We start from the raw sequence: 16,753 nt of genomic DNA on the forward strand, positions 1-16,753 counted from the left end.
AGTGCCTTTTGCTGGAGGCTTTCTCTATACTTTTCACTCTAATTAAACTTTGCTACACAAAGCTCTGAGTGACTGAGACCACATCTTTCAGGTCCTGGAGTGAAATTTTCTCCATGAGTACTGGCAGTGTTCACCATAAGCTATTACTCTCATGTGAAAGAGAAAAAACAGGCAAAATAGAATACATAATGCAATGTTTCTGATAATAAACCTGAGGCCTCTGAGAATCTCACATAGAGAAGCCCACGTATCATCTTCATAGGAAACCATGTCAAAGAGGCAGCAGTGAAGACCCTTAACCCAGGCCAGCACTTGCCTCATCCAGGAAAGCCACTCCATGATGCCAGGGTCTCTTAAGTTATGTTAGACACTCCCCTTGCACTTAAGCCTATGGAATTTGGCATGTGTCCCCTGAATCACAAGATATCAATCACATATCTTGAGGCCCTGAGCTGAGGGAAAGTATCTGATCTCTGCTAGGAGAATGAGAAGGAGTCTTGGCCACAGCCAACCCACTCAGTCCCCTGGTGCTGCCATCTCCCAATGCTCAGCATTGGCTATAAGAAACAAATGCTAGGTTTCAACCCTAAGCAACAAGGGTCATATTTTGCCTTCCCAATGTCTGTCATTCCACAATCAGTGACTCTCACTCAGGACAGACTGCTATGGGAACCCCTCATCCTCCATACCCATGAAGGGGCCCATAGGGGATGGTCTAGGGTGGGATCACTTTTCTCTCCACCTAACACTAGGTTCTCCCATCACCTGATCTTTCCTTGTCCCAATCTAGAACAATCTAGCCTTCCTCTGCTATAGCCTCATAGAGGCCCTTCTGCTCCAGTGTCCGTGTCACATCTTGCCTCAGCCTTCTGCTCCTCTTTTAGGATTTATCTCTGACTCAGGTCTCAGGCCCCTATTCTCTTAAACAGTTGAAGCTCTGCCCTGGCTTTCACTATTCCAGAATAGTAAACTAAATTGGATTTGATAAAGTTTGTGGTTGAAAAGATCAGTGGCTGGAAGTGGGATGGAGAGACAAGTGAAATCTGAGGGAAACAGAGGCAAGAGAGAAGTCATGCGTGTGCAGGACAATGAATTGGTATCTGTCCTCAACCTGTCCCATGTATCTGACTTGAACATTTATGTAGAGAGAAGGGTCAGAGGTTGAAGTTGTTGGTGCCACTGAGAAGGGAGTTTTATGATGCTCTGGATACAAATACAGATGCTTCAGTAGCAAGATACAGAGGGTGTTCCAGAAGGAGGAAGGGGCACTTCCCCAAGCTTTACATGGGAGGTGGAACTGCTTGTAGCTCCTTGAGAAGTGAAAGGTTGAGGAGCCTCCTGAGCCAGCATGTCAGCTGACACATGAACATTCTCATGACAGCCAAGTGAAGTAGGAGGATTCTCTAAAGCAGGACAGATGTGATCAACAGAGGAGGAAACTAATCATAATAAGTGATAACATGAACCAAACACATAAGTCAGACACTACAGTTAGCACTTCAGATTGATTATTTTATTTAAGTATCAAAATGACTCTACATGGAATGTGATATTGCACTACAAGAAAAGAGTACAGCTTAGGTATTTGTGTTTGAAGATCGGCGCCTATGCAGATGAATCATGATGTCACCATTCTCAAGTCATTTGATTGTTTAGGGTCTTAGTTCCATTATCTGTAAAAAATAAAAATGGTTGTGACTATGTGAAAAAGAATCAATGGGATCATAAACAAAAAGTACTTGATATAATGCTCACTTATGATTGTCATTTCATCTGTAAGTAAACAGAGGATTTATATATTATATATATAATTATATAATATATATAATTATATTTTATAATTTTATATAATATATTTTATATATTATATATTTTAAAATAATATATATTATATAATTATATAATATATATAATATATAATTTTATAATATATATTTATATAATTTATATAGTATATAAATTATAATATAATATATGATTATAATTATTATAGGTTATATAATTATCATATAATTATATGTTATACAATTATAATAATATAAAATAGTTATATAATTAATTTCCTTATTTTAAAAAGACAAATGTATATAATTTATATAATATATAATTATATAATTATTTGTTATATAATTATAATATAATAATATAAAAATAATTATATAATTAATTTCCTTATTTTAAAAGACAAGTGTCTAAATTACAAGAAATACTGATACATGGCAATAATTTATGGATATTTGGACTGTGCTAGGACCATTGAGGGGCTTCCCAGGTGATGCTCATGGTAAAGAACCCACCTGCCAATGCAGGAGACATGTGACATGGGTTTGATCCCCGGGTCAGGAAGATCCCCTGGAGGAGGGCATCCCCACTCCAGTATTCTTGCCTGGAGAATCCCATGGACAGAGGATCCTGGCAGGCTATAGTCCATAGCGTCACAAAAAGTTAGACGCAACTGAAGCAACTTAGCTCGCACACATGCAGGACCATTGAGAAGAGAATACTACAGTGCAATAAATGTAACTTGTTAGAAAAGCTATAATGAGACTGATCTGGGGATGGGGCTTTCGGAAGGGCAGAACAAGGTGGTTACCAAATCCTCTCCTCAAAAAGCAATGTTAAAATCACCAGCTCCATAATAGACAGTATTGTCTTACTTTTTCCCACTTATCCTTTCTAATGAAATTAAGTATCTTGGAAATTATTACACAGACAATAATAAAAGAACTCTGAAGCCTGGAAAAAAGAAATCAGACTGACTAGGGATCTCAGGACTTGAAGAATAACACAGGGTTTTCCTGTAGGGTTTTCTCTTTCTTTTCTTTCTTTGTATTATTATTATTTGGTCTCACATATACCAGGACTTGATACAGGGAGTTTTGAAACCTGGAACTACCAGATATGTAAAAATCAAAACCCACCAACAGTAAAAAGACTGATCTTTCTGGCCAAAGGATAAGAAACAAGATGCCAAACAGATTGAGTGAAGAGTCCAAACCTGCATCCACAACTGAGTTACCAGCAAGCAGCGTCAACTGCCCACAAAAGCTCCAAATACCCACAGCAAAGCCATTGTCTCCCTGACTTCCACCAGTAGCATAAAGAAACACAAGAACAATGGCTTCTGACTCACCTTCTTCCCTGTTCAAGAGGTGATGGCCCACAGACACTAGACAACCCAGGAAACACCTTTATGTTCCCACATACAGCACCAGCAGGAATTGACAGAGGCCCCAGAAGAATGAAGCAAATCAGAATAGCAGGAATATTTCCAGGGTTCAGGAAGCTAAACTGTCAAGTTCACAAAATAGGTCAACTTACAAGCTAAACCTAAACAGCAAAATTGCCTACTAAGTAGAAGACACCCATGGCAGATTCATGTTGATGTATGGCAAAACCAATGCAATATTGTAAAGTAATTAGCCTCCAATAAAAATAAATAAATTTATATTAAAAAATAGGAGTATCTAAGCATAATAACCAAAATATTAAGGATACAACAGAAAGAACTTTCCTCATGCCAAAAGCCAGTGAAACCATAAACAGTGAGAAAAAACAATCAACTGACACCAGTACCAAGTTGAATATTAGAATTGTCACACAAGGATTTTAAATTTGCCATCATGAATACATTTCAATAATCAATTACAAATCCTCTTGAAACAAATGAAAAAATTAATATTTAAGCAATAAGATAGAAGTTATAAAAAGGACAAAATGGGAGCAAATGGAAATAATACACCTGAAAACTACATCAGCTAAATTTTTTCAACCTGATAGATGGACTCAATACAACTGAAGATGACAGAGGATAGAATCAATACACTTGAAAATAAATCAGTAGAAGTTGTGCGATTTTAACAGAGAGACCATAGACAAAAAAGACAGAGCCTTACCAACTTGAGGGACTATAACAAAGGGTCTAGAACATATATCATCAGAGCCTCAGAAAGAGAGGACACAGTGTGGAACAAGTATCAGAAAAAATAATGGCTGAGAATGTCACAAATCTGTCAAAATACATAAATCAGATTCAAAAAACTGAGCCAATCCAAAAATATTAAAAATAACAACAAAAAATATCCATATCAATATACAGCATATTAAACTTCTGAAAACTAACAAAGATAAAATTTTAAAACAGATAACATTTTGTATTTTGTACAAGATATTGTACAAAAAAAATGCAAATTTGAATGACCAGCAGATTTCTCTTCCAAAACAATGAAGTGGCACAAAATTTTTCAAATGCTGAAAGAAACTCAATGGTGAAAAATTGAAATTTTCTCTTCTAAAATCAGAAACAAGACAAGGATGCCTACTCTTGCCACATGTATTTAACATAATATTGTAAGTCCTAGCCATAGAAATCAGACAAGAAGTCATGCAAATTGGAAGGGAAGAAGTAAAATTGTCACTGCGGATGACATGATATTGTATACTGAAAGCACTAAAGTCATCACCAAAATACTATCAGAACTAAAAAATAATTCAGCAAAATTCCAGGTTACATGATTAATACATAGATATCTATTGTTTATCTATACACTGATAACAAAGTACCAAAAGAGAAAACAAAACAAAAAACCCAATTGCAGTTGCATCAAAGGGAATTAAATACATAGGAATGAACTTGGCCAAGGAAATGAAAGACCCATACTTAGAAAACTATAAGTCATTGATGAAGTAAATTGAAGATGATACAAATAAGTGGACAGATATCCATACTCATGGATTGGAGGAGTTGCTATTGTTTAAATGACCACACTACTCAAAGCAATCTACAGATCAACTGCAATCCCTATTAAAAAAAAAAAAAAACTCATGATATTTTTCACAGAACTAAAACAAAGAGTCCTAAAATTTGTATGAAAAACACAAAATACCCCAAATAGCCAATGCTATGGAGCTGCAGGAATCACACTCTCTAACTTCAGACTATATTCCAAAGCCATAGTAATCAAAACAGTATGGTACTGGCACCAAAAGGACACATAGATCAATTGAACAATAGAAAGCCCAAAAATAAAGTCATGCAACTATGGTCAATTGATCTACAACAAAGGAGACAAATACATACAATGGGAAGAAGTCTCTTCAATAAGTGGTGCTAGGAAAACTGAACAGCTACATGTAGAAGAATAAAATTAGAACATTTTCTCACATAACATACAAAAGTAAACTCAAAATGGATTAAAGACCTAAACTTAAGATCAGAAATCATAAAACTCCTAGAAGAAAACATAGGCAGTACACTCTGACATAAATCTTAGCAGTATTTATTAGATCTGCCTCCTCAGGCAAGGGAAACAAAAGCAAAAATAAGCAAATGGATTCTAATTCAAGTTAAAAGTTTTTGCACAGTAAAGTAACCCATCATAAAGCATAGACAAACTATTGAATGGGAGAAGATATTTCTAAATGATATGTCTGATAAGTGGTTAATACTTAAAATAACAAAAATATTTAAATAACAAACTTAAAAAATGAACAGAAGACCTGAATAGGCATTTTCCAAAGAAGACATACAAATAGCCAATTGGCACATGAAAAGATGCTCAACATCACCCATCATTAGGGAAATGCAAATCAAAACCACAATGACTCATCATCTTTATCTGTCAGAAATGCTATCATCAAAAAATTTAACAAATAATGTAGGTAAAGATGTGGAAAATAGGAAATGCTAGCCCACTTTGGTGAGAATTTAAATTGGTAAACCACTATGGGAAACTATATGGAGGTTCCTCAAAAAATTAAAAATAGAATGACCATATGATCCAATATTTCCACTCATGGGTATATATCCAAAACAAAAACACTACTTTGAAAACATATGTGCACCCCAAAGTTCATAACATCATATTTACAATAGCTAAGATATGGAAGTAATCTAAGTGTCCATAAACAGATTAAAAGATCAACAAGATACACACATAAAAAGAATAAAATTTTTCCATTTGCACAACACTGATGTACCTGGAGAGTGTTATGATTAGCGAAGTAAGACAGAAAGACAAATACTATATGTTTAAGTTAAATGTAGAATTTTAAAAGTTAAATAAATATAACAAAATGAAAACAGACATAGATATAGCGGACAAACTATTGGTATAAATACTTTGTCTCTCCAGTGGGGAGACTGTTTGGAGGAGGGGCATAATAAGGAAAAGGAATTAAGAGATATGAACTATCAATACTAGGTTGCTGTTCAATTGCTAAGTCATGTCTGACAAGGATATAATGGAATAAAGGATCTACATGGAATACAACCAATAATAGAGTATAATCTGAAAATACTTAATTACTATATTGTACACTTGAAACTTTGTTGCTCAGTCTTGTCTGACTCATTGCAACCCCACAGACTATAGCAGGCTAGGCTTCCCTGTCCTTCAACATCTCATAGAGTTTGCTTAAACTCATATCCATTGAGTTGTTGATGTCATCCAACCATCTCATCCTCTGTTGCCCCCTTCTCCTCCTGCCTTCAATCTTTCCCAGCATCAGGGTCTTTTCCAATGAGTCGGTTCTTCACATCAGGTGGCCAAAGTATTGGAGCTTCAGCTTTAGCATCAGTCTTTCCAACTGATATTCAGGGTTGATTTCCCTTAAGATTGAGTAGTTTGATATCCTTGCTGTCCAAGGGACTCTCAAGAGTGGTCTTCTCCAGCACCACAGTTCAAAAGCATCAATTCTTTGGCACTCAGGCTTCTTTATGGTCCAGCTCTCACATCCGTACATGACTACTAGAAAAACCATAGCTTTGACTGTAGGCACTTTTGTCAGCAAAGTGATGTCTCTCTTTTTTAATATGCTGTCTAGGTTTGTCATAGCTTTTCTTCCAAGGATCAAGCATCTTTTAATTTCATGGCTGCAGTCACCATCCACAGTGATACTGGAGCCCAAGAAAATTAAGTCTGTCATTGTTTTTTTTTTTTTTTCTCTAGCTATTTGTCATGAAGTGATGGGACCAGATGCCATGATCTTAGCTTTTTGAATAATCAGCTTTAAGCCAGCTTTTTTACTCTCCATTTTCACCTTTATCAAGAGGCTCTTAAGCTCCTCTTTGCTCTCTGCCATAATGGTGGTGTCATCTTCATATTTGAGGTTATTGATATTTCTCCTGGCAATCTTGATTCCAGTTTGTGCTTCATCTAGCCTGGCATCTCACATGATGAACTCTGCATGTAAATTAAATAAACAAGGTGACAATATACAGCTTTGATGTACCCCTTTCCCAATTTTGAACACTTGAAACTAGTATAGCATTATAAATCAACTATACTTCAATGAAAAACACAAGAGATAACAAGTATTGGTCTAGGATATGGAGAAAAGGGAATCCATGTATACTGATGGTGGAATTGTAAACTAGTTCATGCATTATGGAAAACAGTATGAAGGTTCTCCAAAAAATAAAAATAGAGCTACATCTGGGTATATACTCAAAGGAAATGAAAACAAGATTCAAAGAGATATCTGTACTCTGATATTTATTATAGTATAATTCATAATAACCAAGATATGGAAACAATCCACATGCCCATTGCAGGAGGAATGGATAAGAAAGATGTGGTGTATACACAAGGGGACATTTTTTAGTCATGAGTAAGACGGGCACCTTTGCAACAACATGGATGGACCTTGAGGACATTATGCTAAGTAATAAGTCAGACAAGAAAAGACATATACCGTATGATATCACTTATATGTGTAAACTTAAAAGGCCAAAATCATAAAACCAGAGACTAAAATAGTGGTTACCAAAAGCTAGGGGGTGGTGAGATAGGAGAGATGCTATTTAAGGGTACAAATTTGCAACAAGAAGCTAATAATTTCTAAAATTCTAATGCACAGTATGGTGAATACAGACAATAATATTGTATTACTGTAATCATACTTGACAAGGACAGATCTTAATAATTCCAACCACTAGAAAGAAATGATAGTTATACAACATGAAGGAGGTGTTAATTATCACTACAATGGGAATCATATTAATTACATAAATGTATCAAATCAACATTAGATTTATACCTTAAATTTACATAAGTGAAAGTGAAAATGTTAGCTACTCAGTTGTGTCCTACTCTTTGTGACCCCATGAACTGTAGCCTGCCAGGCTCCTCTGTGCATGTTATATCAATTACATCATTTAAAAGTTTATTAGAGAGAAGTTTCAAATCCATACCCTAGTCTTTCAATTTAAGAAATAGTTAAAGAGCAAATCAAACCTAAAGGAAGAAGAATGAAAGAAATAGTAAAGATTAGAGCCTAAAATAGAAATAGAAAACAGCAAAATAGACAAAATGAAAAGCACAAAAACTGACTCTTTTTTAAAAAATCAACACAATTTATACATTTTTAGCCACAGTGAAAGAGAGAAAGGGCAAGAATAAGAGAGAAAGAGATACAGAGAGAAGAAAATGATTAACAAAATTAGGAATTCAAGAAAGGATATCATCTCCTACGTTAGAGATACTAGAATTATAAGAAAATAGCACAATTTCATGCCAATAAATTATACAATTTAGATGAAGTAGGCAAAGTCTCCAGAAAGTCACCAGTTACTGAAACTGACTCAAGAAGAATTAGAAAACCTTAGACCTATAACAAGAGATTGAATTAATAATTGAAAATTTTCCCAGAAATAAAAACCTGGGCCCAAATGGCTTCATTGATGAATACTCCCAAATATTTTAAGAAGAAATTGTACCAACATTTCTCTTTTTTTTAATTTTATTTTATTTTTAAACTTTACACAATTGTATTAGTTTTGCCAAATATCAAAATGAATCCGCCACAGGTATACATGTGTTCCCCATCCTGAACCCTCCTCCCTCCTCCCTCCCCATACCATCCCTCTGGGTCACCCAGTGCACTAGCCCCAAGCATCCAGTATCATGCATCGAACCTGGACTGGCATTCCCAACTCACTCTGTATGGACAGTATTTTCTGATACCAAAATCAGATAAAGACATCACAAGAAAAGAAAATTTCAGATCAACATCACTCATGAATACAGACACAAAAAATACTCAAAAAATTTAAGCAAATTTTATACCACAAAGACTGGGGTTCACTTTGAAAATTAAAATCAACCAGGTTGTTGCAGGAGCCCAAAATGGAATGTAGACAATGACAAGTGAATCTAAATGTGTTACATATAACCTCGCTACACAGTTGCTGAAAGAAGCTAAACCAAGGAGTTTTTTAAAGCAATGTTTGCTTGGATGCTGCAAGGCCATACAGAAAGAACTGTACATGAACACTTTGGTGAGCGGCTCACAGGGCTGCCAATTGTGAAACTATGTACATTCTGGATTGAACAAATAAGTAATTAAATTATAATCAGACCAGGTTTCTCTGGAGAAACTGTTGAAGAAGTTACACATAAGCAAAGGGGAACATTTCTAAGATGAACCCTGATTGTGCACTACATTAGTTAGCGGTATCAGTATTAACTCTTTTGCACACACACACACACATGTGTGCACACACACACATGTGTACACATACACCCAGCATACAGAAATAGATACAAGTTTATAAGTGGGAACATACATTTCCAATTCTGTCTGTTGAGAGGACTTAGAAGCAAAGATTCCCTAGTAGTCATAACAACACCTGAATGCCCAGATTTTTTTTTTAATTTCTCCAATAAAATGAACCAAAGCTTCTTAGAAGAGTGGTTGACTCCAGAACTGGGACAGGTAAAATATAAGATAATTCTGGAATACGTTATGGGGCTATAAGGTAAAGGAATCCTTGGGAAAAGTGGGGAGGGAGATGCAGGCATTTTAAAGGACTCAGGAGCTAATCTGAAAGAACTCATAATGATCAAATCTGGAACAATATGAGCAATAAAATTAACAGTGATCGTATTAGACATAGCCCAAATAATAAAAAGAAATATTGATGAGACCATACAGATATAAGTGACTATATAAATGCAGAGAACTCTGCCTTGGAGAGTAATTCTAATCAAATGTAGAACAATAAAGATATAAAATCACCATAGAACACCACAATGATAATTGCTACAGGCAAGATCCACTGATGATGGCAAAATTAGTGGTGAAAGTTTAAGGATAAACAGGATTTTTGTGTCACATCAACATAAGACCCTCTTAAATATGTACTAGAGAAAAATAGTAACTATTCAGAGGAGAACCCGGGCCAGACACCACTTTAATTGTGGTCAAGATTAACATTTCCCATGTGCTGAGGATGACACATCACAAGTGTGTGATTTCTTAAAAATTCAAAACCTCAATGTACTCATGATAAAACAGCACAAATCCAAATTGAGGAAAATTCTACAAAATACTTAACTGGTACTCTACAAATGTATCAAGGTCACAGAAGACATTAAGATAGAGTAATGGTCAGTTTGGAGGAAACTAAGGAGACATGGCAACTAAATGAAATGTGGGATTATACTGGCACAGAAAGAAAATTTTACTGGAAAATGGGAAAATATGTTTAAAGTCTGAAGTTTAGCTAATAACATTGCAACAATGTTAATTTCCTGGTTTCAATAACTGTTCTGTAAGATATTAACATTAGGAGAAGCTCAGTGAAGACTGGTTTGGGATTCTCTCTACTATTCTTGTAAGTCTAAAATTATATCAAATTCAATTCTTTTTTAAAGACTAAAGTTGTCACAAGTCATTTCTTAACATACAGTAGGCATGATCCAATCCATAGTGAAGTCAAGTGGGCAGATGACAAGCAGAGAGAAAAAAGGCAAGTGCATTTTTTCTAGACTCAACATTTAGAGACGTAAGGTGGTTCCAGCTTTTCTGACTGTGGGACACAGAAAACCTAGAGTTAAAAGTCTGGCCACTCATACTAGTCATTTCTTTCTTCACTGTGAATTCAAAAAGCAGAGGCAGGAATACTTGATAAATTAGCAAAGGTCATATATGTATTCAATACATATTATTATATGTAATGTAATTCACATTATATATTCTATACATAATGTACTAAACACATACATATATGTTAAAAACACATATGTATTGTACATGGTTATATTAATACATATTACATATGAGTGTGTAACATTACATACATTAAATATTGATTACTATGAATATAATCATATACTAATATTATACATACATATATACATATATGGAGAAGGAAATGGCAACCCACTCCAGTGTTCTTGCCTGGAAAATCCCATGGACAGATTGAGCCTGGCAGCCTACAGTTTGTGGTGTCGTGAAAGAGTTGGACAGGACAGATTGACTAAACAATATACATATATATTATACATATCTAATATATAATGTATATGAACTATGTATTCTCATAAGTTATATATAATATATACATATACACATAATACAGGCTTCCCTTGTGGCTCAGCTGCTAAAGAATCTGCCTGCAATGCAGGAGACCTGGGTTTGATCCCTGGGTTGGGAAGATCCCCTGGAGAAGCAAAAGGCTACCCACTCCAGTGTTCTGGCCTGAGAATTTCATGGACTCTATAGTCCATGGGGTCACAAAGAGTCGAACATGACTGAATTTCATTTCACATACACATAATATATATGACTATATTAATATATAAATGACATGTATAAATATATGTGACTATATGTATGCAACATATATGACTTTGTTCATCAACTAAGTATTTATGTGGTACCAAATGTTCAGAGAGAGAATATAGAGATTTTAAGAAAGATGAACCAGGTCCCAGTTAAGAAAATGGGGAAGGCAGGAAAAGGCAACGATTGCAGCAGTGGGTGTCCCGCTTGCTCCTGCCTGGAGTGAAACTGGTCCAAAGCTTCCCTCTTCTGCTGCAAGGATGCTGACCACTGGGTCAGACCAGACTAACAACCTCCAGCTGCCCAAGTTCCAGGTGCACTTCTGACAGTAAGATGATAACAATGTTATGTTGTCTCTCTGGAGAGAACTGACTTGGTAGGGGAATGGGCTCACAGGAGCAGCACTCTGGGTTCCCTCAAGAGCAAAGCTGGACTCTGATGGTCTTGCACTGCTTCTCCAAGGAACCACTGAGGGGCAAGCAGCAAAGTACTGGGGAACAGGCCCTAGTGGGCCAGGAAAAAGGAACCAACTTTTTAAGCCAAGTGGAGCAAGACAAACAGGGAAAACCAAGACAAAATACCTCATAGAGATGGCTACTCCAACCAACTACAAGAAGGCCACCAGGCCTGGGGAGCTCTACATCTTCCAGAAGCTCCTCCGCTATGAATTAGAGCTAGGAGCTGGCAGAATAGAAGGCTGAGGGGTTCTGCAGACTGAGATGGTTTCAGTCTTACCCTTCCAAGACGTTGTTAATCCACTGTATCGCAGCTCTCTTCTCTAGGTCAAGGTCTTCAGCAGTGACTGGATAACCTATCTGGAGAGGTGGGGGCAGGATCAGTGGACCGTTTCGCCTGGTGGGCAGCAGCAGAGGAATCTTGCGTTTGCGGGGCCTGAAACTGTCAGATGACTGTGAGCAATTTAAGTTTTGTTTCTTCCTTAAGTGGTCATCTGCAATTTTTTCATCTTTGATCTTCCTCTGCGGTTCCATTGAGGCTGAAGGGTTAGGCCAATGGCATTCCTCGCTGGTTTTATCTGAGACCTCATGAAGATGCGATGACTCTGGGCCCAGGAGCCGGGCTGCGCCTGGACCCATCCTCTGGAGCTGTAGGAAACCTCTTGTGGAGCTGTATGAACTGGTGATGGCATTTCGTTTGCTGCATGAACTCAAAAAGTAGGTCTGGGATTTCCTAATCAGGATATCCGAGCTCTTGGAACAGAGAACCAGAGGCCCAGGCCTGGGCACAAAGGAAGAGAGGACCCCGTTGATTATGAGGTGTCTAAACGCGGACTGCGCATTTCCTCCTGGATTCGAGCCCCTTCTCTGTTTATCCTGACTCTCCTGGGCTGATTGTCCTTTCTTTTGCTTTGCTAGCCCCTTTCTGCTCTCAGCCAAGGCTGTCAGGTCCTTCTCTTCCTTTCCTCTCAGTTGGCCACTCTCTTCTAGGGCCCTCACCAGAATTTCCTTTACACAAAGGTTTGGGAGGTGAACAGAAAATGAAGACCACGTACAGATGACTGTCTGCTTCAGAGGCAAACGGAGCGTCAGTTTGCCCTTTGCGGATGCCATCCTCAGGATTACTGAGGTGTGGAACATCTTGGAACTGCAAGCTGACGGCAATGGCTTCTGACGGCCACTCCGGGGCACAGAGGGAAAAAAACACCAAAATAAACACCGGGCTTGCTGGATTGAATATTGCCGCCGATGGACTAGGACAAACCCCCGAAGGTGCAGACGACGACGGGGTGAAGCCATGAGACCCTCATAGGACAGCCTGCGAGCCAGGTCCAGAGTTGGGGCCCACGAGTGAACCCGGCAAGCTGGGGGAACACGGCTGGCAGTGTGCGCGGGCCCGAGGCACTCGGTGCTCTCTGGCTGGTCCCCGCCCCGCAGAGCAGGTGACGACGACTGGCGAGGGCGAGGCCGGCTCAGGCAACCGCCCATGAGGCGCAATTCTGCACTGTCGGGACCTTCAAATGGAGTCTAGTGGCTCAGAGAGATTTCCGTTAGCTGCCTAAGGGGTGCCAGGCAAAGCGCTTACTGTTGGGAGGCGCCTGTGACGCGTCGTTGGAACGCGTGAGCGAAGAAAGGGGACGCTAGGCCTGCGCGAGGGAGGGTTAAGCGCACCCGGGTGCTTCCTGCCGGATGCGGCGTAGGTGTCGGCGGGGCGCAGGTGTCGGCGGAACGCAGGTGTCTCGGGGCGCCGGTGTCGGCGGGGCGCAAGTGTCTCCGGGGCACCGGTGTCGGCGGGGCGCAGGTGTTGGCGCCTGGAGTACCGGCCCCCTGGGCGCAGTCGCACTTCCCGCAACCAGGCTCCAGCTGCGCCACTGGAAGGTGACTGGCAGTGTTCCCCAAACCTATTGGCTCCGGGCTCAGCAGCGCCCACTCTATGCTGCAGCTCCAGGGTCAGCACCGGATACCCCAGGGGAAAGCCGTTCTGACTCCGTGCCACCGAGATCCTGGGGGCTGCAGGAGGGAACCAGCTGGACGCGGCAAGCCAGAGTGGATGCTCCCCGTCCTGTTTCCTTTCCGGTGAATCTTACTTTTCTGATATCGCACCCCCTCCTCCTCCCCTGGAAAGTAAGGTTTCCAAAACAGTTTACAATGACCAGAAGTAGAGAATTGGTATCTTTTTAGGCAGCTGTATATCCGGGAGCTGGAGAAGGAAATGGCAACCCACTCCAGTATTCTTGCTCGGAGAATTCCTTGGACAGAGGAGTCCATGGGGTCGCGAAGAGTCGGACACGACTGAGCGACTAACACACACACAACACACATATCTAGGAGCAGTGTTATCTGGGACTTAAACTTGAATGTTGAAGGTCGTACTTTGCCATTACCCTAATCTTTGCTTTCTGCCCCTCAACAGATCCTGTAGGGCTTTGTGTCATTCCTTTTCAGTAAGTCTGTGTCTATGGATGGGAGAAGGGACCTGGCAATTCAAATTAGAACTCAGAATTTGGCTCTCTGTAAGTATTCTGACTGCAGTTAGTATTAGTTGAAAGGTGAATACATTAGAATATTCAGACTATTTAAACATCTTTGATGTTTTCATAGCTACACTCACTTTGATTTGGTTGTTTTTTGTTTTGAAATCATTTTGCCTTATTTTGGATTATCATCACTTAGTGAATTATGCTTGACATTTTACTAGACCAGGTAGTTTTTCAAAGGAGTTATTCTAGTCAGTGCTATGCTCAGCAAGCAGAGAAGGGAAGTATGATTTTGTATAAGCAGCATCCAAAGGGCTATACTTTAACTAAATATTCTAGCGGGTTATAAAATTCAGGAGTTTGACTTTCATCTTTATGCAAAAAAAAAAAAATTAACAATATTGACAACCTCCCAGTGTTTTTTATCTGTCTGCTATGCTTCAAAGTTCTTTTAGAAATGAAATGAGCCAGGACATGGAAGCAACCTAGATGTCCATCAGCAGATGAATGGATAAGAAAGCTGTGGTACATATACACAATGGAGTATTTCTCAGCCATTAAAAAGAATGCATTTGAATCAGTTCTAATGAGGTGGATGAAACTGGAGCCTATTATACAGAGTGAAGTAAGCCAGAAAGAAAAACACCAATATGGTATACTAATGCATATATATGGCATTTAGAAAGATGGTAACATAACCCTGTATATGAGACAGCAAAAGAGACACTGATGTGTAGAACAGTCTTTTGGACTCTGTGGGAGAGGGAGAGGGTAGGATGATTTGGGAGAATGGCATTGAAACATGTATAATATATATGAAACGAGTTGCCAGTCCAGGTTCGATGCACGATACTGGATGCTTGGGGCTGGTGCACTGCGACGACCCAGAGGGATGGTATGGGGAGGGAGGAGGGAGGAGGGTTCAGGATGGGGAACACATGTATACCTGTGGCAGATTCATGTTGATATATGGCAAAACCAATACAATATTGTAAAGTTAAAAAATAAAAATAAATAAATAAATAAATAATGAAATAAGAGAAAAATTCATGATGGGTGGATATACTACCACAATATGAATGGAATTATTCCAGGTATTTGAAGGTAATCCATTCCTCAGTTAAGGAAATAAATCTTAATAATATACACATTAAAATTTGTTATCCAATAAAAATTTTCTAAAGGAATTTTTTAACCACTAATTTTTTAACTTTGTATTTTGTATTGGGGTGTAGCCAATTAACAAGGTTGTGATCATTTCAGATGAATAGCTAAGGGACTCAGCCATACGTATATATTCTCCCCAAACTCCCCTCCCATCCAGACTGCCACATAACATTGAGCAGAGAGTTTCATATGCTATACACTAGGTCCTTGTTGGTTATCCATTTTAAATATAGCAGTGTGTAATGTTCATCCCAGTCTCTCTAATTATCCCTTCCTCCCAGCAACCATAAATTCGTTCTCTAAGTCTGTGAGTCTCTCTCTGTTTTGTACGTTCATTTGTATCATGTCTTTTTAGATTTTGCATATAAGGGAAGTCATACAATATTTCTCCTTCTTTGACTTACTTCACTCAGTATGATATGCTCCAGGTCCATTCACATTGCTGCAAATGGCATTATTTCATTCTTTATAATGTCTGAGTAATACTCCATTGTGTGTATGTACAATGGAATCTTTATCCATTCCTTTATCCATTCCTCTGTCAATGGACATTTAGGTTGCTTCCATGTCTTGGCTATTGTAAACAGTGCTGCAATGAACATTGGGATGTATGCATCCTTTTGGATCATGTTTTTTATTTGGATATATGTCCAAGAGTGGGATTTCAGGGTCATATGGTAGCTCTACTTTTAGCTTTATGACGAACCTCCATACTGTTCTCCATAGTGGCTGTATCAATTTACATTCCCACCAACAGCACAGGAGAGTTACCTTCTCTCCAGCATTTATTCTTTGTGAGTTTTTTGTTGATAACCATTCCGGCTGGTATGAGGTGATATTTCATTGTAGTCTTGACTTTTGTTTCTCCAATACTTAGCGATGTTGAACATCTTTTCATGTGTCTATTGGCCTTCTGTATGTCTTCTTCAGAGGAAATATCTGTTTAGGTCTTCTGCGCATTTTGTGAGTGGGTTGTTTATTTTGATGCCATAAAGCATCATGAGCTGTTTGTAAATTTGGGAGACTAATCCCTTATCAATCACATCATTTGCAAATATTTTCTCCCAATCTCTAGGTGGTCTTTTC

General features: G+C 38.5%; 1 protein-coding gene across 1 annotated transcript; it reads right to left on the bottom strand.

Annotated features, from left to right (window-relative positions):
* Positions 1–1,491: 1,491 nt before the first annotated feature.
* LOC100125913 (uncharacterized) lies at positions 1,492–13,612 on the bottom strand. Its single transcript, NM_001105484.2, has 2 exons — positions 12,304–13,612; positions 1,492–1,673 (listed from the first exon to the last, which is right to left on the bottom strand). Exons 1-2 carry the CDS (start codon positions 13,509–13,511, stop codon positions 1,670–1,672), a joined length of 1,212 nt encoding a protein of 403 aa, NP_001098954.1. The 5' UTR covers positions 13,512–13,612; the 3' UTR covers positions 1,492–1,669.
* Positions 13,613–16,753: the final 3,141 nt, after the last annotated feature.

The sequence above is a fragment of the Bos taurus genome, chromosome 7, assembly GCF_002263795.3.
Source record: "Bos taurus isolate L1 Dominette 01449 registration number 42190680 breed Hereford chromosome 7, ARS-UCD2.0, whole genome shotgun sequence".
Classification (NCBI taxonomy): domain Eukaryota; kingdom Metazoa; phylum Chordata; class Mammalia; order Artiodactyla; family Bovidae; genus Bos; species Bos taurus.